The sequence below is a fragment of the Taudactylus pleione genome, unplaced genomic scaffold, assembly GCF_031769625.1.
Source record: "Taudactylus pleione unplaced genomic scaffold, aTauple2 ptg000207l, whole genome shotgun sequence".
Taxonomy (NCBI): domain Eukaryota; kingdom Metazoa; phylum Chordata; class Amphibia; order Anura; family Myobatrachidae; genus Taudactylus; species Taudactylus pleione.
Window position 1 is genome coordinate 2616213 of NW_028284609.1, and position 22612 is coordinate 2638824.

At 38.6% G+C, this 22612-nt stretch overlaps 1 protein-coding gene across 5 annotated transcripts in view; it reads left to right on the top strand.

Moving 5' to 3' along the window:
* Nucleotides 1-22612, top strand: part of SYT1 (synaptotagmin 1) — a 783192-nt gene that overhangs the window by 592857 nt on the left and 167723 nt on the right. For 4 of the 5 annotated variants that reach the window (XM_088478101.1, XM_088478102.1, XM_088478104.1 and 1 more), the window contains 2 exons: nt 4117-4260; nt 11986-12153. In XM_088478101.1, coding sequence (XP_088334227.1) covers nt 4117-4260; nt 11986-12153 — 312 coding nt within the window. The remainder of the gene's footprint in view (nt 1-4116; nt 4261-11985; nt 12154-22612) is intronic. The other variant, XM_088478105.1, reaches the window with a different exon arrangement.

Here is a 22612-nt window from a genome sequence, read left to right on the forward strand (position 1 = left end):
AATCAACATTTATTAAACAAAAATTACAGATCAATCATGCAGCTTAAGTTCTGTTTCTCACTAATATTTAATATTTAAATTAAGTCAAATAAGTTTATTCTATTTACAGCAGTAGAAGGGTTTGTAACAGTGGTAGCACATGCAATACGTTTATTGTTAGATGTATAATATTTTTATAAAAATAATGGAGTTTGTATCTGTTCTACATTATATTAACCAGTGGAAGCTCTAAAGGTAGGGCTGCAGCGCAGTCCACAATTCAAATAGGGGAGCCACACCAACTGCCACTCCAAATGCTGCCAAACATTGCTGCCCGAGACCCACTGACAGTTAGTGTGGCTCCTCTATTTGAACTTTGGACTGTGCTGCAGCCCTATCTCTGGAGCTGTCACTGATATTAACCATATAAGATCATGTTCATACACAATGGCCTTCCAACATGATCCATGTTCCCCTCTTATGATATCAGACCGGATAATTACAATAGTAAATCAAACTACAGTGCTTATTTAAAGCAACTACAGTGCATCTGGAAAGTATTCACAGCGCTTCACTTTTTTCACATTTTGTTATGTTACAGCCTTATTCCAAAATGGAATAAATTCACTTTTGTCCTCAAAATTCTACACTCAATACCCCATAATGACAATGTGTAAAAAGTTTTTATGAGATTTTGCAAATGTAATTAAAAAAAAAAACTAAGAAATCACATGTATATAAGTATTCACAGCCTTTGCCATGAAGCTCAAAATTGAGCTCAGGTGCATCCTGTTTCCACCTATCATCCTTGAGATGTTCCTACAGTTTAAGTAGAATCTACCTGTTGGTAAAATCAGTTGTTTGGACATGATTTTGAAAGGCATACACCTCTCTATATAAGGTTCCACACTTGACAGTGCATGTCAGAGCACAAACCAAGCATGAAATCCAAGGAATTGTCTGTAGACCTCCGAGACAGGATTGTCTCAAGGCACAAATCTGGGGAAAGATAGAAAAATATCTGCTGCTTTAAAGGTCCCAATGAGCACAGTGGCCTCCATCATCCATAAATGGAAGAAGCGCAGAACCACCAGGACTCTTCCTAGAGTTGGCCGGCCTTCTAAACTGAGTGATCGTGGGAGAAGGGCCCTAGTCAGGGAGGTGACCAAGAACCCGATGGTCACTGTCAGAGCTACAGCATTCCTATGTGGAGAGAGGAAAACCTTCCAGAAGGACAACCATCTCTGCAGCAATCCACCAATCAGGCCTGTATGGTAGAGTGGCCAGACGGAAGCCACTCCTTAGTAAAAAGCACATGGCAGCCCGCCTGGAGTTTGCCAAAATGCACCTGAAGGACTCTGACTATGAGAAACAAAATATTTTACTCTTTGGGGTCTATGCCAGGTGTTTTGTTTGGAGGAAACCAGGCATCGCTCATCACTAGGCCAACACCATCCCTACAGTGACGCATGGTGGTGGCAGCATCATGCTGTGGTGATGTTTTTCAGTGGCAGGAACTAGGAGACTAGTCAGGATAGAGGCAAAGATGAATGCAGCAATGTACAGAGACATCCTGGATGAAAACCTGCTCCAGAGTGCTCTTGACCTCAGACTGGGGCCACAGTTCATTTTTCAGCAGGACAATGACCCTAAGCACACAGCCAAGATATCAAAGGAGTGGCTTCAGCACAACTCTGTGAATGTCCTTGAGTGGCCCAGCCAGAGCCCAGACTTGAATCCGATTGAACATCTCTGGGGAGATCTGAAAATGGCTGTGCACCGATGCTTCCCATCCAACCTGATAGAAATTGAGAGGTACTGCAAAGAGGAATGGGCAAAACTGCCCAAAGATAGGTGTGCCAAGCTTGTGGCATCATATTCAAAAAGACTTGAGGCTGTAATTGCTGCCAAAGGTGCATCAACAAAGTATTGAGCAATGGCTGTGAATACTTATGTTCATGTGATTTCTTAGTATTTCTTTATTAAATTTGCAAAAACCTCAAAAAAACTTTTTAAATGTTGACATTATGGGGTATTGTGTGTAGAATTTTGAGGACAAAAATGAATTTATTCCATTTTGGGATAAGGCTGTAACATAACAAAATGTGGAAAAAGTGAAGCGTTGTGAATACTTTCCGGATGAACTGTATATTCATAGTCAAATATTAAAGCCTGTGTGTATTTTGGGGGACAATGATCATACAACTAGAACCCTTTCAGTTTGTTAATGTAGCATACTTGTAGCTGATATTCTCAGAATATCACAAACAGATGATAAAGTGAAAATATTGAATTTCAGAATCTAATTAGCATGCAAATACAATGGTCTGTGGTAGAATCCTGCCACTATGTATTTTTGTTCATTTCTTTTTTGTTGTAACACTTCAGAGAGGTCTTTGAAATATCATCTGTCTTCAGGAAGACAGAAAACAAAGTTTGTTTACATCCCAGTAATGGCTTCACTGGTGGCCAAATACCTTCTGTATGATTGAACATTCTATAGCATCAAACCCCTGCTTTGCCACAGACTAAAACACAGTGATAAAAAAGCATTTAGCATACTGGCAACAGCTAGATAGAATTCTGCCAAATAAATCCCTTATTTAACATTTATCATGAACTTTTTTTTAGTTGTTTCATTTGCTGAATGGCTTCTTGGCAGATATCTCCAGTTTTGGAGCCAAATTATGTTGTGTATTCCTGCAAAATTATCATGCAGAAATGTTCTTCCTAAATCAAACAATCTATGAACTAGATAATAAGCTCTGTTTCAAACAATGGTTGATATAGTGCTACATATTTATATTCACAACACCATTGGCCAAGAGCACTGGTTTAATTACAACTTTTTGAATAATTTACAAAATTGACAACGAGGCCCTTTTCATAATAGGAAAGATCAGAGAATGTCATAGAGCAGCGTATGGTACTCTAAGGTCATTACACTTTTACAGAACTATCAATGCTATGGGGGCAATCCAATAAGTGCCAATGGTTTCAAAGTGCCAGATTTCCTATCGGTTTCCTACCATTTTTCACTACCAGAAACATTAAAACCTTTTCCCCCATAGATGTGTGCAGGAACATCTACGATGTTGGGGTGCCATATTAAGCGGTAATGTGCTCAGTAGTACATTAAGACCACATATCACAATAATTGAATTCCCCACGATGACTTTAATATCTCATTCAGTTGTTAACATTAAGTGGTGGCAGACAGAGCTCTCTAAATAGGATGTGCCCAAGCAGGGAGGGATAGGAGGTGAGATGCAAATTTGAAAGGCCATATCTTAAGGTGGAATGTATTTTAACCTATTATAATCCTGCTACAGAAAAAAAACACTGCTTGGTCCATCTGTTGTATAAATTGAATTACATTTGTATTAGTTGCTGTATTCCAGTAAATGTTAAATATTACATAGTTAAATTAGGGAAAACACAAACACAGAATATTACGTTGACCTACAATAAAGTGGTAATATAATATTTCTAAATGTTATTATAATGCAGCAAGAACACATAAGCTCTCCATTACTAGTTGAAAATGCAAAACTAAATCTCCTGTTAATGAAATTGTAAAGCTACTACTTAATTACTTACAAACAAAGTTTGAATTATTTACAAAATACCATCATTTTGTAATTAATTTAGATCAGCCTGCCTTTACATGAAAAATATGAAATGTATTAATTAGCCTAGATAAAACTTAATTTCTTGAGCATCCATTCAATGGTAGCATGTTGTATTCTATAATAGCATATGTAACTGTGGATAGCACTTTTGACATGTTTGTATATACAATTTTGTCTGAGACACAAAAATCGGGCAGTTATATTTTCCAAATGAGCCTTGATATACTGCATGCGGAACTGACTTGCTGTTTTTTTATCTGCTACTTGTTTTTGTTATATTGCTATGAGCATGTTTATGAGTTTTAATGAAAAAAACATTTAAATATGTAAACATAATTCACTCAATGTAGTTTGCCGAAAATATATTTATCTGCCCATTTTCTTTCTAAAACTAATTTTCTTTGTTTACCAGCAATTGTCATGACATTCCGCTATAAACCACTCTCCATTATTTTAATGTGCTGCCAAACATAAAACTTAAGCATGTCATGTATTGTTTTCTCAGGCCTTAAAGGATGATGATGATGATGATGATGATGATGACGCAGAGACTGGCTTAACTGATGGAGAAAACAAGGAGCAACCTAAAGAAGAAGAGAAGCTTGGGAAACTTCAGTACTCATTGGACTATGATTTCCAAAATAATCAGGTTAGACTATTCATTAAAATAAATATAATCGAGCGCTTCTGATTCTGGAAGCAGCTTTCTTAAACAAATAGTTTGGGATATAGTAATGATTCAGAAAGCACTAAAAGTAATAATTCTATGTGTTTACAAAATAAATATATATGTATACTGGATCTGTAGGGATACATAAAGTAAAATCGACACACATAAAATGCAAGCTTAATCAAGATGAGTATAGCCCCGTTGTGTTAATCTCTGGGGATTCTTCTCCCATGTGACGGCAGACAAACGTGGAACTACCTGTCCCTACCTTAACGTACCGATGGCGTGGTAAGTCTGAATTACTGGCATACCTCCCTCTACTCCTTGCACTGCTTTCCACGGATGCTGAGACCGGAATGGCACCCGGGAGTCTCCACAGGAGAATTAGAAAAAGTTACATGCTGTAATGAAACGCGTTGGTGAGGACGGTGTTTTTACACACATGCAATCTAAGTGATTTATAACATCTAATTCTCCCGTGGAGACTCCTCGGTGTCAGTTGGGGTACAGAGCAAAGAAGCTCATGCAGCGGCATTGTGTGAGAACAGCCGGGCGCTAAGCAAGCCACCTGAGAACCAATGTCCAGGAGCTGTCACTCCGGTCTCAGCGTTTGCCGCAAGCAGTGCAAGGAATAGAAGGAGAAACGCCGGCTATTCAGACTTACCGGGCCATCGGTATGGTAAGGTAGGGACAGGTATGGGAGGAGTATCACAAGAGATTAACACAAAGGGGCTATAAGCATCTTGATTAAGCTTGCATTTTATGTGTATCGATTTTACTGTATTTATACCTACAGATCCAGTATACATATATATTTATTTTGTAAACACATAGAATTATTACTTTTAGCGCTTTCTGAATCCTTACTAGACTAGCCATTAAACTATTTAACAATGTACAGCATTTTCCACTGCTAATAAAACGTGCAAATGTGAATATTAAAAATACAGTAATAATAACTACTGATGAAGAATATTATATGAAAATAAATGCTGCTATGTAGAGACCATTTATTTAATAAATTCCATGTGTGTTGCAATAATATAAAATTATTATACAATAATTATATCAATACAGTGTTTCAGGATATATAGAGACATTTATAGAGATATTGACAGAAGTCTGTCTTCATACCTGTGTTTGTTTTGCCATATATTTATGACGGTATCTGAAATAGAGAAAGAAGCAATCTCTAATTTTGATTTAAAGTGAGTACGTTACATATATAGTGAATCCAGAAACCTGCAGATCAAAGAAACCTCATCTTAATGTTTTCTGCCAATGCAGGAGCACAATTCTTCAGTTCCCTTCAATTGTGACTGACCACTCAATACTCAGAGAATATCATTAAATCAATGGGGGACCGTAGAAACCTTTAACAGCTAAATCCTGCCAAAGCATAATAAGTGGAAGAAATTGGTCCTTACAAACGCATTTCACTTTTGCTGCAGATGAAAACAAACTTGTGAACTTTATTGAAAGAAAACAGTTGTTCAGGCTCTTGTTGCTACAAAGTCAAATGAAAAGTCATTGAACTCCCCCACTGTGTAAAGTGTGTGCAGAACAATTGTACTGTATTTAAGAGCTATATTGCAAATACACCAGCTTGTGGCAGTAATATATTGAAATAATTTTAGTGACCTGGAACTTTCCAGATAGAAGATAAAGTGCAATGATATTACAGATAAGGATACACTTTGTGAAAATATACAAAAATATGAACATATATAAAAGGATTATTATTGTATCTGCAATCCTACAAAAAGAGCCTGGGTATTTCAGTGTCATCACGTTGGTTATTGGCCCTCTCATATTTAGAGGCAGAATATGACATCTATACAATGGCAGATAGTCCATTCCCTATTTCGCTTTGACATCCCAAGGCCAAGTTGTCAAATTCACATGGAAAACTAAGAACTACAATTAACTCCAACAAACACATTAGGTGAATTAGAATATACAGTAGCTCATTGCAGGTTGCAGTCTTGTCAGCTGATTATGTAAATTGCACATGTCCCTATAAATGTGTGTTGTTTCAATTTAAATAGTATAATTAATACTATTGATGAATTTTACAAGTACTTTCCCCATAAACACACTACATCCTTTACCAGTTGGCCTTCTCCTATGCCAATGACTTTATAGATCAAGGAGCTGGAGGGGACATATCCAGCTGGTGTTTTAAGAGTTTAAAATACTGTATGACCCTTGTCAGTCACTGCAGAAGGAGAATGAGATGCCTGTCAAGAAAATGTACCTTTCATTTCCCCAAACTGTGCAGCTGCTAGATAGATATCTTGAATGTATACTGTACTTCATTTAAATCATATTTTCTAATTGATTGGATAATATGATTAATAATATACATAATTAAAAAAATAACGTATGTTAGTGGTTTATGTTAATGTCCAGAGGTTATCAGAGTGTGAAATCGAGCAGTATTTGTTATTGATAAATAACTCCCCTATGCATGATCCAACATGAGCAGTTTACTAGCAAATGCTTTACTTAATGTACTTGATATTTTATCTATTACCACAAGTCTTTTCTTGGGATTGGGATGAGGAAGTAGAAAGTATGAGTGGGAGTTCCAGAATTGAGACATTACTAATACTGCTAAAGTAGCAGATTGCTCTTCACTTAAATCTAACTTTAGGATACAGTGGGCCTGATTGAGCATGGATCGCAATTGCAACTGCACATCAGATCGGCCGACGGTGCGTACTGCGCATGCGTATGTGTCGTAGTGCGCGTGCATGAGTTAGCATTGCGATCGCTTTGCGATCCCGCACGCAGAGAGAAGGCCATGGCAGAGTGAGTGACGGGACGTCAGAGTTTGGAGGTTGTGACGTGGGAGTGGTCGGAGAAATGCAGGCGTGCCTGTCCATTTGAACACCGTTACTTGGGCGTGCATAAATTAGCCACTGTGACAGCATACACATCTTGTGCACTCACTGCGTGCGACGAGTATTGTAATTTCTGAGACAGGTCAGGGCTGCTGTAATTGTGCATGAGGGGCCAATGTTACTCAATGGTACCGATGTATATGCAGGTCTGCAAGGCCTTACAGATGTGAGATAGCGGTAGTGGGCGTCTCTATCCTGGCTTTGCGATTGCAGACATTAGCATATTTTTACTGCAGAACTGAGTGCGTAATCGCAGCTGTGTTCACAATAACGATCCATAGTGAATCAGGCCCTGTGTACTCTCTTTCACACAAACTGAGGAGCTAGGAATCATAGCCAGATATTTAATCAGAGCCAGGTACCATCTAAGGAATATTCTCAGTGAATTTTCTTTAATTGTGAAACATATAGCGCCTACAAACATTATTCCTAATCTTGGCCCATTTCTTCATGTCCAGGGTTTCTCCAATTCATGCTCCCACCAAACTTATGAAGATCTTTTTCATCAGCCATATGTGTAAATAAAAGGATGTAAATAGATTACATTAGAGGCATGGAAGTTGATGTACATGTCCACTAGACCTTTGGACTCCTAGTTCAGGTTAACATTTGGTGTCTTTCACTGAGGGTGACTCAGAGCAATGTACATATTGACTGAAAACCTTTCAGTTTATTAGGTGACTACTTAAATTTTAAATTGGATCTCAGCAAATTTCTGGATTGCCAAGATAGACTGAGGTACAACACTTCGGTCTTACCAGATTTCTTTTTTTAAATAGGATAATTCACTAAACTTATACATTTCATTACTCAAGTTGGCAAAGAGATGTGTATGGTTGTGTGATGGTTATCAGCATATGTTCTGTATATTGCGCGAAACTACAGTATAGTCTCAAAGGCTAACTCATGCTACCATAATGTTGGTATTTATCCTAATATAAATTGCAAAAAGACAGCCCTGCCTAGTGCAATTATGGATGAGGAACGAGAGTGATTACAGGCTTTTAACCATCACAGAGGGATTGAAAAATGCATAAACAGCCTGGCTATTCTCTCCCACACCTTTTCTGCATCTAAAGACAAGTATATTAGTATTAATATATACAAAACACACAGCAGTAGGCATAGGACCCTTGTCTTTATATTTAATGCAAAATCCACTAAATTGAACTCATTTTGATGTCAGACATGTCATATACAAGTCCATGTTTAGTTGTGGGCAGTAATGCTAGACTGATACTATTAAACTATATTACAGACCATTAAAGCAAAAAACACAAAAATATATACAATATTATACAATTCTGTAGGGATGTGCAGGTATTCAGTGATTCAGGATGTTGAAAGCCTAATTGTCATTCACATAGCACCATGTGTTGCACTGGGCTTCAAAGGGAGGCATGACCAAAGAACTCTGTAGGAGCATGATAGCTTATTTCAAGCAAACATTTCAGAAGAGGAAGTGAATTATTTTTCCACTCCAGTGGCTAAAAATCATAGACTCATTTCTCTGTCTTTCATGTAAAGTTATAAGTGTTGTTTGAGTCTATCTCTGGAATAAGAATAGAATATGAATAAAATACAGTATTACACAATATAATCTTCTTTTGAAATGCAGGTTTGACATTATAATTTTACGGTAACCATTTTTTTTATGCCATGCTCTTTGGGGGTATTTGCACTTTTCTATGTTGATTTATATTATCAAATAACATTACCATCATTACCATCTGTTTTATAAATGTAATAAGCATATGATACTATTATGAATTTTGTATTTATGTACCTTTAAAATATGTATTTGATTAATTATGTTATTACTATTGTCTGTTTTCCTAAACCTGTTGAAGAGTGAAATAGGGTTATAGGTATTGTGGCTTTAAGAAAGCATTTAGTCTAACAATATGCAACATTTGTGATTAGATACTGTATAACTTTGCTCCTGAGATTTAATATGTTGAAACTAAATAAAGAAAAAAATCATGTAGAGAACTACTTACCCTTAGTAACTAGGGACCTCATTTAGACCCGCTCGCAAGCGGGTCGATGGTGGGTCACTGTGAACATGCTGCGCGCGTGCGCAACCCCTCTAGCGAGTGAGAAATTCACTCGCTCCGGGGCTCACCACAAATGGGGCTGTCGATGTTGATCGACAGCTCACCCCTTTTTGTAGGCGGGGAGGGAGGGTGGCTTGACAAACGGAGAAGCAGGAAGCTCACTGGGGCTTGTGGCAGACGAGACCCTACCACAAGGGTCTCGTCGCAAGCCCGATGGTCGTGATAATTTTGACCATCACCTGGCTGCTCGCAAAAGCTGTGGGTGGTCACCCACAACTTAGCGAGCGGCCAGGAGGCCAGGCATAAAAAAAAAGCAGCCGTCCTGATTCAGAGCGAGCACCTCTGAATGAGGTCCAAGGTACACTGCCAGAGTGACTTCACCTATAAAATAGATAATGTGAGTCGAAAATATCAAAGAAAATAAGAGTTGTACTTGAATATAGGTCTGCTGCTGTATGTAATATTAAATAGGATAGGACTAATATGGGTCAAACTGCTATATTTAGAATGGACCTTCCATTGGTTATATCCTGACCAACTGTAGGATTAACACTAGTAAATCTAGTAAGGAACAGTAAGGAGCCAGCGCAATAGACATTTATATGTAAACTAGTATATAGGACTAGTATTACAGACCTGTCATTAACCTGGTCCCTTGCTGTTTTACCCACCTTGCTTTATCTCTCTTCTCCCTCATTCCCACCTGTCTTCCCCTCTTTCCCTCATCTGCATGCATCTTGCCCTTTCTATGTGTCTCCCATTATCTCCTTGTTTTTCTCTCTCCATTTTTCCTCATCTTTTTCGCCATACAATATCTCTCTCTATCCACCTCGTCTCTCATTCCACCTTCTTTCACTTGTACCTCTCTCTGTCTCTCTCTCTCTTTCTCTCCCATTTTTTTTTCTTAGTCCTCCTCTATTTTGTCTGCCTTTCTCTTTTCTCTCTCCATTGCTTGTCTCTCCTCCTCTCTTCTCTGTCCTGGACAGTACCGGCTCTGTTAGATGTGCTTTGATATCTTTACAGCCCTAACAGAAAAGGTGACACTGTACAGCAGAATGGGGCATAACCTTGGACACTGAATCCAGGTTTCTGACCAGGTAAAGGGATCATGTAGAAATAAATAGCAGAGATGAGCCACAGTCATACAGATGACCAAGGGAACGATGAAAGAGCTGCAGCAATCTTTTTATAGGTGGCAGGGACGGTGCAAGGTTTCTGGGCGCCCTAGGCAACATTAAACCAACTGCCCCTCCAATTCATAATATGCCACGCATCAGTCTCCCCAGTTATATAACATGCCACACAGCAGTATCCCAAATTCATAACATACTATAAAGAATATTACACACAGCAGTGCACCAAAATCATAATGTACCTCATAACACTGCCGCAAATTTATAATATACTATATAGAAAATTACACACAGCAGTCTCAAAGTCATAATGTACCTCATAACACTGCTGCAAATACATAATATGCCACACAGCTGTGCCCCAAATTCATGATATGCCACTCAGCCATGAATTATGCCATTTATTATGTTTTTGTGGACTCAGTGGCGCCCACCAGTGGTCGGCGCCCCTAGGTGGCTGCCTAAGGTTGCCTAATGGTAGCACCGGCCCTGATAGGTGGTTGGAAACAATTGCTGGCATTATGTGAAAACATATATGCAGCAGGAATTCCTTCCGCTATAATATTACAATATACTGTATATACATAAAGGACTACAACACATCATTAGAAGCAGCTTGTATTCTCCCACTTTTTCCCCTGTATCTCTACCATTTACTTTTCCCTTCACTTTCTTCCTCCCCCCCCCCCCTCCATCTTATGGAGCATACACACGGTCAGATTTTTCTTCAAATCTGAGTGATAACGATTTAAAAAATCATTCAATCATTCATATCTGAAGGAAAATCTGAGATATCTGACTTATCTGACTTATCTGACAAATCCGACCGTGTGTATGCTCCATTACTCTCTCTCTCCCCTGGTGGCCATGGCAACAGGTGTGTGTCCAGGTGTTGGAAATGGCAGTTACTGTTGTGAGGTTGTTTCATGCTATATATGCTGTGCAAAAGCACAGTTTTAGAAACCTTCTCAGTGGGCAGAAGTGAAGATAACAGCCATGGCAATAGATGCCCAAAAAGCAGGGTGTAGGCTTGGTATCAGGTGCAGCGCGACTTCATTGAACTTTCCTACTTCTTTCTGAGTCCTTCCTGATTAATGGCAGTTGGAGAGAGCTGCCAGCAGGGGTGTGCATCTTCCATTGGTCCATTGCATGTGCATGCCAAGTAGAACATTATATAATAGATTTGGCAATGTAAGTATGCAGCCAGGATAATCTATCAAATGTTAAAAGCATTTAAGATCACCAGAAATTCAGTTCATTATGTATTTTGGGTTACAGTATGTGTCCAGAGATGAAATTATTACCTTCTTTACTATGATGTTCATGCTCAAGTGTGAAATGTACACTACATGTTTGTGTATAAATAAGCAATTATGATTGCTCTACTTTTTAATAAATAGGTGTTTTTTTTCAAACAGGACACTATTGTATGAAATATTCCTATCACTAGTTCATTGCAGAATGAAAAATGATGACAGTGTTTAGGATTTCAGCATATCATATATAATCTTGGCATGGTATTTAAAATCTGTAGGGGAGGTGCAAAAATATGACATGTATTGTTACATTTGACAGTTGAATCACATCTTTCTTTTGTTCTGTTTTTAGCTGATGGTAGGGATTATTCAAGCCGCTGAGCTTCCCGCTTTAGATATGGGAGGTACATCTGATCCGTATGTGAAGCTATTTTTGCTGCCTGATAAAAAGAAGAAATTTGAAACGAAGGTCCACAGAAAAACCCTTAACCCTGTATTCAATGAGCAGTTCACTTTTAAGGTATTCACCAAGTATCTTTGTACTTAAAAACTTTAAAATATGCACATCTGTTTCTATGTTATTTAACATAATTTTCTTTTTAACCACCTTTTTTATTATGTTATGGTGGTTTCTAGTTTACTTTGGTGATTGCACTTTAAGCTGTTTTAGATTTTAGCACAAAATAACATCAAATAATACTGAATTCTACTGTGTGATAGTATATGCATATAGAAAAAAGACAATGTCATGTGTGTACCAGGACCAATTATTGTGTGGATATACATTAAATTGTTTTTTTTAAGCTAATAAATTCTATGTACACATACAATAAAAGCATAGTAGATGAAGACTAATTGCACAAGATATCACGGCAGAAGAATCAGATAACCACAATTGTTCCTATACTGCACAAATGATTACATAAAGGCAAAATAATTGATTGGTTTTTTTTGAACATGCAATAATTCAGATTTTGTATGCTTTATATTTTACTGCACATAAAACATTTATGATGAAGTTTAAACCAGTGGTTTATTTCTATTTGATTGAGTGAATGTAGGTCAATAAACATCATGGCCAGATATTGCTGCTGTAACAATAAACATAATAGGAATCAAAGGCTGTATCTCTAGATGTACGCAGGATAAGGAAATGTCTGTGACAACAGCATATTGATCAAAGGTATTGGGCAAAATGCTCAATAACATTGATTACCTTGGCTATATACATTACTGTTGACATCAATTGTATACTTTTTTATAAGCAGCGGCTTTGCCAAGATTTATTAATAAATACATTAGTGGAACAATAAGGAATGAATGAACTGTAAGCACTGTATAGTAATGTCACCAGTTTGTATTGCTAAATAATACACCTAAAACCCACATGGGATTAGTAGGACTTTATACTCAATATAGAATATGAAAAGCTAAAGAAAGGTATAGATTGAAATTGGCCTCCTGAATAGTGTATACATAAATTTAATTCACCTATGCCTTTTTGTATGGAAAAGATGCATAGCCATAATTTAAGTCCTGAATAAATCTTTTGAGCGTTCCTGACTGATAGTCTAGCAAGGGACCTTAATTAGATTATGAATTCATTTGTGAATTTAGTATTTATTTTAAAAGTATTTGATATACATCTTTTAAACTATCATTTGTGTTAACATTATTGGACTTCTGATATTTCTATGAAACATAAAGACCTGTATTTACCATGCAGAGTACAGTATAGGGACATGCATCGGCCACTACTGTATAGGGAAGCAGACAATTGTGTTCATTATACTGAATATGTCCAAATAATAGGTTGGGTACAGGATCCTGATGGTCAGAATACTGACAATTGCATCCTGATGGTCAAAATCTGACAGATTTTGGTAAGTTTTTTAACCCTTACACTAACCCTCTCCCTAACCCACCCCTCCCGCAGCCTAACCCCAACCTAGCCCTCCTGCAGCCTAACCCTAACAAACCTGTCCCGGAGCCTAACCCTAACCCTCCTCTCCTGCAGCCTAACCCTAACCCTTCCCTTAATGCCTAACCCTAATACTTACCATCAGGGGCGGCTCCATATGTGGGGCTGCAGCGCAGTCCAAAATTCAAATAGGGGAGCCACACCAACTGCCATTTCAAACGCTGCCAAACATAGATGGCTGGGACTCACTGGCAATTGACCCCACCCCTGGAGCCACCACTGCTTACCATCGAGATCTGGGATTGTGATCATCGGCATCATGACTACATCGCAAAATAATTGATTCACATAGTCTTGCAGTATATACATGTTTCACGGGGTTGGATATGATATCCCGGTGGCTGAACAGCCACTGGGTGAAATACCGGCGCTGAAACCCTGATGATGAGAGATCCCGAGAGTGGCAGGTAAGTATAGTAACCCTACCCCTCCCCCCCGTAACCCTCCTTTGATGGTGCCTAACCCGCCGATGCCTAACCCTATCAGACATATTTGTATCTTAGACAATATATTCCAGTTTGAACAGAACATCTAATAATTTACAGATTCTAAGATATATTTATGTGTGCTTGGCAAAAAGAGCAAATAAATACATTGTACCTAAATAGAAAACATACAGTAAACCAGTATCATATCATAACATTATGTATTGATAACAAATCTCCTTTTACGTTATATATGTTAAACATTGTGTTTTACAGCTGGGTAATAACAAAATAAAAATTCAAAGCAAACATATTAGTTCCAGTATGTTTGACAGGTAGTTTATTAATAATATTAGATAGTGTATACATTGTAAAGTTAAGTTAATTAAATGGCAATTTTCTAACCAAGCAATGCCCCAGAGCTCACCATCTGATTGGATGAGCTCTTTCAGCATCTTAGAATATACAATGAAATCACATCCCATCTGCCAGTGCAAGTTGTGCAAGTGCCTTTTAATCTCAATCTGTCCTCTTATGTTTCTGCACAAATGACTGCCAATTATCATTCTATCCAATTTGTAAGTGGATGCTGGCTATATTCAGGCAGATGCACAAAATACAATGAAATCTGCTACAGATAATGTAAGGAAAAGCTTGCCTTTAATTTTTTTTTTTATTTATACTGTTTTTGAAATGATGTTAAATAGAAAAATAGCGTAAAATGGTTGTTTTTCTCAGACTTGTCTTTTTTATTTCATTTATGGATAATATTTTTGGATTTGCATGCCGTTAACAATAAACATAACATTCACAAATTCATCTAATTTCTAAATGAGTTGATCCTGAGAAAGGCCAATATAACTGCACAAAGAAGAAAATCCTTCCTATTTCCATATTTGGCAATATAATTCATTCCCTTGCACTATCACCCCAGCTGCTTACGGTAATTTGTTTAACTATTGAAAAGAGGCACTCAAACCATTTTTGAATCTGTCTGCTTACCCTAACAGTCAAACAAACCCTTTTCTGGGTTGATAGTGAATGTGTCATTCCTTCAGTGTCAATGAATGCCCCCTTATCACAGATAAAATTCTGGGTGTAAAAAGATTATCAGCAAATACTTTTTTCACTTGAATACTGTACATCTGTAGACATTAAATAGGTAACCCCTAAGGTGTCTTTTTCCAATCTGTGTTTGTAAAGTCTTTGATTATAATTTAACCCCTTATTTCCATTTATTAAAATGATTAAGTAAACCCTTTCAAGTTCCCACCCATATGCCTTTCTTATACATAGATGTATAATGGATGTAATTTATATAATGGAAAATGGCATTTATTTCTCACACAGTTGTTCCCTATTTTATGCTTTCCACAATTTATTAGCTCTTGCAGCAGCTGCCTGACTTTGAGTGCTATTGTCTACTACTAAGGCTAATTCATTAATCAATTCAGATTTCCCCAATTGTGCTAATTTAAGGTAGATGTAGCACAATTGTTATCAGGAACTAGAAACTTTACCTAATGGTGAGTACACACTGACAGATACATTGACGATCAATTGATCGGCCAATATATCTGGTGCACATTGGCCAGTGTGTACCTCCGATATGTCGGCGAATGGCGTCATTCACCAACATATTGCATTGGCTGTGCATTGGCTGTGCTAATATTATACCAAACTCTGATGTCAGGTTCACTCGCACATAGATTTTTCAGCACAAGTGGAATGATACCATATGGGCCAGGGGTTTTAGCAATGTTGTGCAGTCATAAATGTACTTCCACTTGGGATATAGCTATATTGCCTTATTATAAGTCAGAGCACCCAAAACAATCTCTCTATCTGATCTGCAATATGCCAAACCTCAGCACCCAGGAAAGTTATTCAGTGACAGTTTATTCTATTTGTCCTCCTAATAATTGAGCCCACTGCACCCATCAAAGGTCCAACTTCTATTGCAGTTATTCCTGTACATGCCAGAGTTAGTATTCTGCTCTAGTAATTGCCAATTTGGCTTATTTTATTGTTGTATATAAAGACAACACTAGCATCCCATTAGACTTTTCACTCATCTCCTTTATTACTGTTACCCAGCTTCACAACCCCAACTAATGCTTGTATGTCTATGGATCACAGTATTGCTAGGTGCTCATTATATCCAGAATCTCAGCTTTCAGAAGGGCTACTCATAGTGAATAATTTGTTCACTCTCAAACAGGTACAGTATATACATTGAATAGGATATATACGGTACTAGGGAGCATTAGCAAGAATGGAAGACATACTAATTTGAATATTGGGACTAACAAAGATATTTCAGCACTGCCAAAAGGTAGAAAACATAAAAAAATGATTCCATATATACACACAGAAGAGTAATGTGACTCAGTTACAGCTGCACACAAAAAAAACAGATGAAATTTATGTTAATATCAGATCACAAGTCTAACCGCTTGACCCTTAGCAAAAACTCCAATCAACAGAATATAGCTGTATACTTTGCTTTCCTTGTTCCTTGCTTTGAGCTACTAAATTGCTTTAGACTGCACTTACATCCGATAGCACTTAGAAATGATAACACACCTCTGCTGCTTGAACACCTCACAGATCGACTGCAAATAAGTAATGAGCTTTCTGAAGCACAGATTGTCATTTCCAAATATGTTTGTGCCACAAAAAATGTCACATCTCACCAAGTAATTCTTCATTATGTTTTGTCATCTTCTAAATATCTTTTTAACGCACATTCCATTTGTTTTTCTGTAGGCCATTTTTATTTCAACAGCATGCTTAGTCTTACGGTGACAGCTCTAGTTCACAAACAGAGACAATAAAAGATCCAGGCTACATAATCACTCAGTAAGATAGATTTTCCTACTGGCTTTAGTCTTTATTGTGTTCTAAAGTCTTTTGAACCCTCAGGTACTTCCCCTCACAATAATTATTTTATCTTATTTTCCATTGTGGAGGCTCTTCAAAAATGGAAATGGTATTTGATATTTCCATTTAACCCTTTATGGTACATTGTTTAATATCAAATTAATGTTGTAAATCTATTACAGGTTTTTCTTTATTTTGCTTATAATCTGTACTTAGTGCATTCTGCGGCTGCCATGTGTATTTTCCACAAGCACAATTGACAGCCTCTAACATTTAATGTTCTGTATACAAGACATGGCTCCACAAATGAGGCAAAGGATGCTTTGTGGGCTGACTGTCAGGTTGCATGGCTGTACCAGTATCAACGGGAGGTAGTCAAGAAGCCAGCGGTCGAAATGCCAACCGCCGGCTTCCCGACTTGGAAATCCCAGCAAGGGACTAATGATACTCATCGAAATCCCGACGCCTATCATTATCAATCTGCTGATATCCGAATTAAGGTAAGCCGGGCATCGCGAGCGGACAGCCATGGGAGGGAGGGTTAGGTTTAGGGGCTCCCAGGGGACATAGGGTTAGGGTCAGGCTAGGGGAAGGGCGGGTTAGGGTTAGGCACTCCTGGGGGGACATTAGGTTTAGGCACCCCCCTGGGAGGGTTAGGTTTAGAGTGCGGAGAGTGGGGGTTAGGTTTAGGCACCTTTCTTATCAGACTATTCCCACCTCTCTAATACTAATGGCAGCAATGGATTTAGTAAAAGGCATTCTAGTAGCATTTGTGAGAAATATATTAATGGCCAAAAATACAGTGCTCTACTTTCCCTGGCGTTGTCCCGATTCAGCTTCAATGGTCGTTTTTAGGACTGAATCTCTAGTGATGCAATTCCTAGCTTTTGAAATGCAAAGTTGATGCTTTTGAAATGCAGACCAATATAAAACATGTATTACATTATTCAGTGTTACAATTTACAACTAAACCCTAAGAAGCAGCTAGTTTATACCACTAATGTAAATAGATAGATATGTACAGGTCAAAGGGAATCAGAAAACTATTAACCTTCCATAGAAATGTATAACTAGTAGGTGACAATGTCTGCACATGTCACAAAATGAAAGAAGTTAGATAGGAACTTACCTAACACCTTCCTGGATCCTATAACAAACCACCAAGCTTTGGCATGATTAGCATTATTAAATTCTATTTTGTAAATACAACTTGTATTACCATTGGCTCAGTATAACATCCATGTTATGGATATTTCATATACTGTGGGTCCCTTATAATGGATAAATATAACAAGTATCCTTATTTTGGACTTTCTATAACCAGTAAAATATATATATACACAGAACTAGATGGATGGCACTCACGATTACCCACTGACTCAGCAATATGGCTCTTTGCCTTCCTGGATGTCCTGACCTGGACAGTAGACCACATACACCACAACCAAGGGCTGCAAGCAGGTCTTTCCAATAAATATAGGCAGGCAGTTAAATGTTTCACATTGTCATCAGAGATAAAGCTGTGGGAGGGGAAGGTTAGAGTTAGGCTGTGGGGCAGGAGGGTTAGGGTTAGGTTGAGGGAGGTGTGGGTTACGGTTGGGATTATGGTAAGGGTTAGCCTTAAAACACTTACCAAAATTTGCCAGCATTTTTACTGTCAGGATCCCGCTGTTGGCATTCTGACCACTAGGATTCTGAATGCTGGGATGCCGTACCCAACCCCTTCACGTGATAGTGACAAAACTATCTTTTTAGTTTCAACCAGAATGTCATATTTATAATCTCTAACAAGAAATTTCTTAATCATATCATCGATATGTAATTCAGCCGTAGCAGAATCAATACAAATACTTCCAATGGGGCCCATACATCTAGCTAGAATCAGATCACTTCCCTGTTCTGCTGATGTCATGGTCGGGAGATAAGAAAAATCAAACATGTTGGACAATCTCGATTCCATGATTTCGACCCAAAAATGGTCAAAATCGGCGAGCTGGAGATTTTTAACATGTTGAATTTCCAGATGGACCATCGATGTTCCCTCTGCATTTTTGATCACTGAACGACTATGGCAGAATGGGGAATTTGGCCATAGATCTATGGCCTGCATAACTCCAATAAACTGTGAGTATGGTATGGTTTCGACGAATGGTGTGCTCACCGAGTTCGTACCAACATGAGCCCAATCAACAAGTTAAGGGACATAGTGGAGAGGTCCATTCGCACCCAAGATCCTGCACCTACAAATATCAGGGAGCTGTGGGAAGCCATCCAGATGGCATGGGTCAACATCTCTATAGGGGGTCCTACACAATACTATGCACCTATCACTTTCTGACTTGCAGGATTTTATGATTTGCCATAGGTTTATGGCAAAAAAAGTCTATACTTGTTTATTTATTATTATTATTTCATTATTTTATTTTTGCACTCTCTGTTAAATAAATGTATGCCTCCCAACCCACACAAGTTTCTTTTACACCTGAAATGAACAGCATTTATTTTCTGTCGGTAAGAAGGATAGTAAACAATATCCAAGCTAAATTATATAAACATAAAATGGGTTAATCCAAGCAGTAAAAAAATATATATTTTCAACATAATTAAACATTTAATTCCAGTAGTCGCATTCAAGGCTGTGTTTTCCTTAACATATCAATAAGGCTTGAGTTCTTGAGCGCAATGTTCTTTTATTCTGGTTCTGCTTTGTAAGGAAAATAACAGATGTGTCTCTAGATTGCAGTTTCTAAAAGGATTACACCATTTCAAATAAACATGTTACTATTGAATCACCAAGACGTTAGTGCAGAATATAATTATATGTTACTTCAGGTCTTGTACATTTTCAACCCCATTTCACATTTTACGCTATAGAATACAAGGAATTTAAAAAAATATGGTTACATTTTATTCTGAGATTATATATAAATATGTAGATCATGCAAAACAACTTTATAAAAAAGGTCTTGTTCTATAAAAATAAATGATCATGACTTCTAAATTAGAGTATAAAATCTGAACTATGGGGGGACAGACATATATCCTGAATCAATAGAATTATATGTGTTTGTATATTGTCCATTGCTAATAAATATGTGTAACCAGTGCAATCTGCATCCAGAAGATAGAGATGGAGATATAGATGGAGATATTTTTCTTTTGTTACCTTTTTCCAAAATAATGAGGGTATTGTGATCTTGGACTTGTAAAAAGAAGAGATAAGCCCTAGTATTCTGTTCTCATTACATGCTCACTATGGTGATGATTCTGAGTTGGGAGCAAAGCAAAAAAGAGCAAGTAATACCCCTATCAGACATAAGCTGGGTCTGCCCTGGTTTGTCAGTGTTTTGTACTGTTTTCTCATTTAATGGGGATGCTTTGTTGGCTCACAATAATAAGGTCATGCAAAAGTGGGGGCTGGCTATAAAGGGACTGGGTGGGAGCCCCATAATGCTTTGCTGTAATCATGGCTGAGTTCCACATGTGTAGCCTGGAGACCTTGATTGTTCTTGTTGATTTGCCTTATTACGCAGCGAATGATGCCTGGATGAAGCTGTTCTTCATTGCACAGTGTGAGAGCCAGAGGTGAAAGGAGCATTTTATGGTGGAGATGGGGACCCACTGCCGCCATTATTTATGCCAGAGGAGAGCATTGGTCATGTCAAGTGTCTTGTCCATTTTGCTGATAAATGGTGCATCATCAAACACAATGTGGGCTTGATATCACCAGCTTGGAGAGGTTTTCTGTGCAATGAAGAGGTTTTCTGGGCAATGGTGGAGACGTTTGAGGAGAACCAATGGATGGCACATTTCGGGATGTTGTGTGGCACCTTTAATTACATCCTGGAACTCCTCACCCCATCACTTTCCAGGCAAACCACCCACTGGAGACAGCCCATTTCCTTGAGCAGGTGACTTGCGATCATATTGTGGTGGTATGCCACCTGAGGTGAGTATGTATCATCGGTTTACTGCCCTACCAAGGGCAGTAACTGGATGAGACAGTGTCAGTTTGCTGGGGCAATTGATGGTAACCACATCCCCATAATTGCTCCCAGAGACTTCCCAGGGGACTACCACCCCCTGCTACACAGGATTTTTGTAATGTTGCCATACACCATGGCATCCTTAATGGTGCCAGTTCATTTGTGCTTTTATCTCCTCCTCTCCCTGCACATATAACAACTCCCGGACCTCCTCTTTCTTCCAATGAGACATGACAACAAATCCATCATCCACTCTGCCTCTGTGTGTCTCTGGCGTCCTCTCTTCTTCTGCCAACAAATCTACCATTCACTCTCGCCATCCTTTCTGCCTCTGTGTGTCTCTAGCACCCTCTGTCCATCTGCCACTGATGAAGACATCAGATTCCACCTCAGGCAGCCCCGAAAATGCCAAACTGCTTGTTCTAGGTGCAATTTGGTTCTAAAAACCCAGGTCGCACCATTTAGACATAACCTGGGTCGACGACCCGTGTCACAAGTCTTGGTAAAAACTATTATTGATTGTAGAGGAGCAGACCCAGGCTAGTCAACCAGGGTTGGTACCTTTCAGACATACTCCTAACCCAGGTTGTTTTGCCATGCCTCTGCAAATTCCTTGGTTTCTCGTTATGTCTGAAAGGGGCTTCAGTTTGCACCTAGAAATAACCATGTTGCACTGCAAGGGCTGCAAATACACATGTATTGTTTTTGCATGTAGGATAAATACTGGCTTCCAAAATCTCTCTGCACATATTAAATCTGCCCCACCTGCAGTGCAGCACAAAGTTACTTGCTTGTTTTTGCTTTGCTCTCTGTATTTCTTCTTGAGCATCCTTAGTCTGTGCTCATTGCTCTCCAACTGCCTCTAAAATCTCTGATTTTTACACTTCAAAAGTGTGCATTTGTATCAGAGGTTTTCATTCTATTGTTTGGTGCTTGTATTACTATTTCTGAGCCTGCTGCTGAATGTCCTGGATGCTTTTTCAGAAACATGACCTTTAGTTTGTCCCTGGCCATGTGGATTTCTGAGACATCTGCCCATACAGTATCTTGTTTTTGAACTTTGCTCACTTTTTGATCCCTTGCTTCTTCTGGATCCTATTCTGGCCATGACTCTTTGCCATTAACTAGTAATCATTTTTATTCTGACCCACTGACACCATCTATTATTAGTGTGCAAACCAGTTTCTTCAGTCCTATACCTTATTCCAGTGCCACACCAGACCTGTTTCCTGTATTTCCAATACTGTTACCAGTGCATCCTAAGAACCAGCATTGTCCGAATATACTGTTGCTTCAATTCAGTTACATGTACAAGCAATATTTGAAAAATCTGAGGTCTGCTAGTCCTGTTTCACAGCCTGGATAGTTGCATTACTACCGATCTAGCCACTGAAGTCCATCCTCTGGCCGCGGCGGCCATTTTCCAGTTGTTTTACAGTGCCGGACCCACGCACCGAAGTGGGACTCTGGAGAGGTAAGTATTACTATGGGTGCAGGGTGTGCGGTGCGGGGCCCCCTGGACCCAGATGCCCGTGTGCCCCGCACACCGTGCACCCATTATAGATACGCCCCTGGTTCCCATGTTAAACCCTTCAAGCTGCCCAGGTTGGATTGCCGGGTCAACCCTGGCCCCTTTAACACTGATCAGCAATTTTCCAGGCAATAACCCAGGATTTAGCTGCTGTGTAAAAGGGATAATAGTGG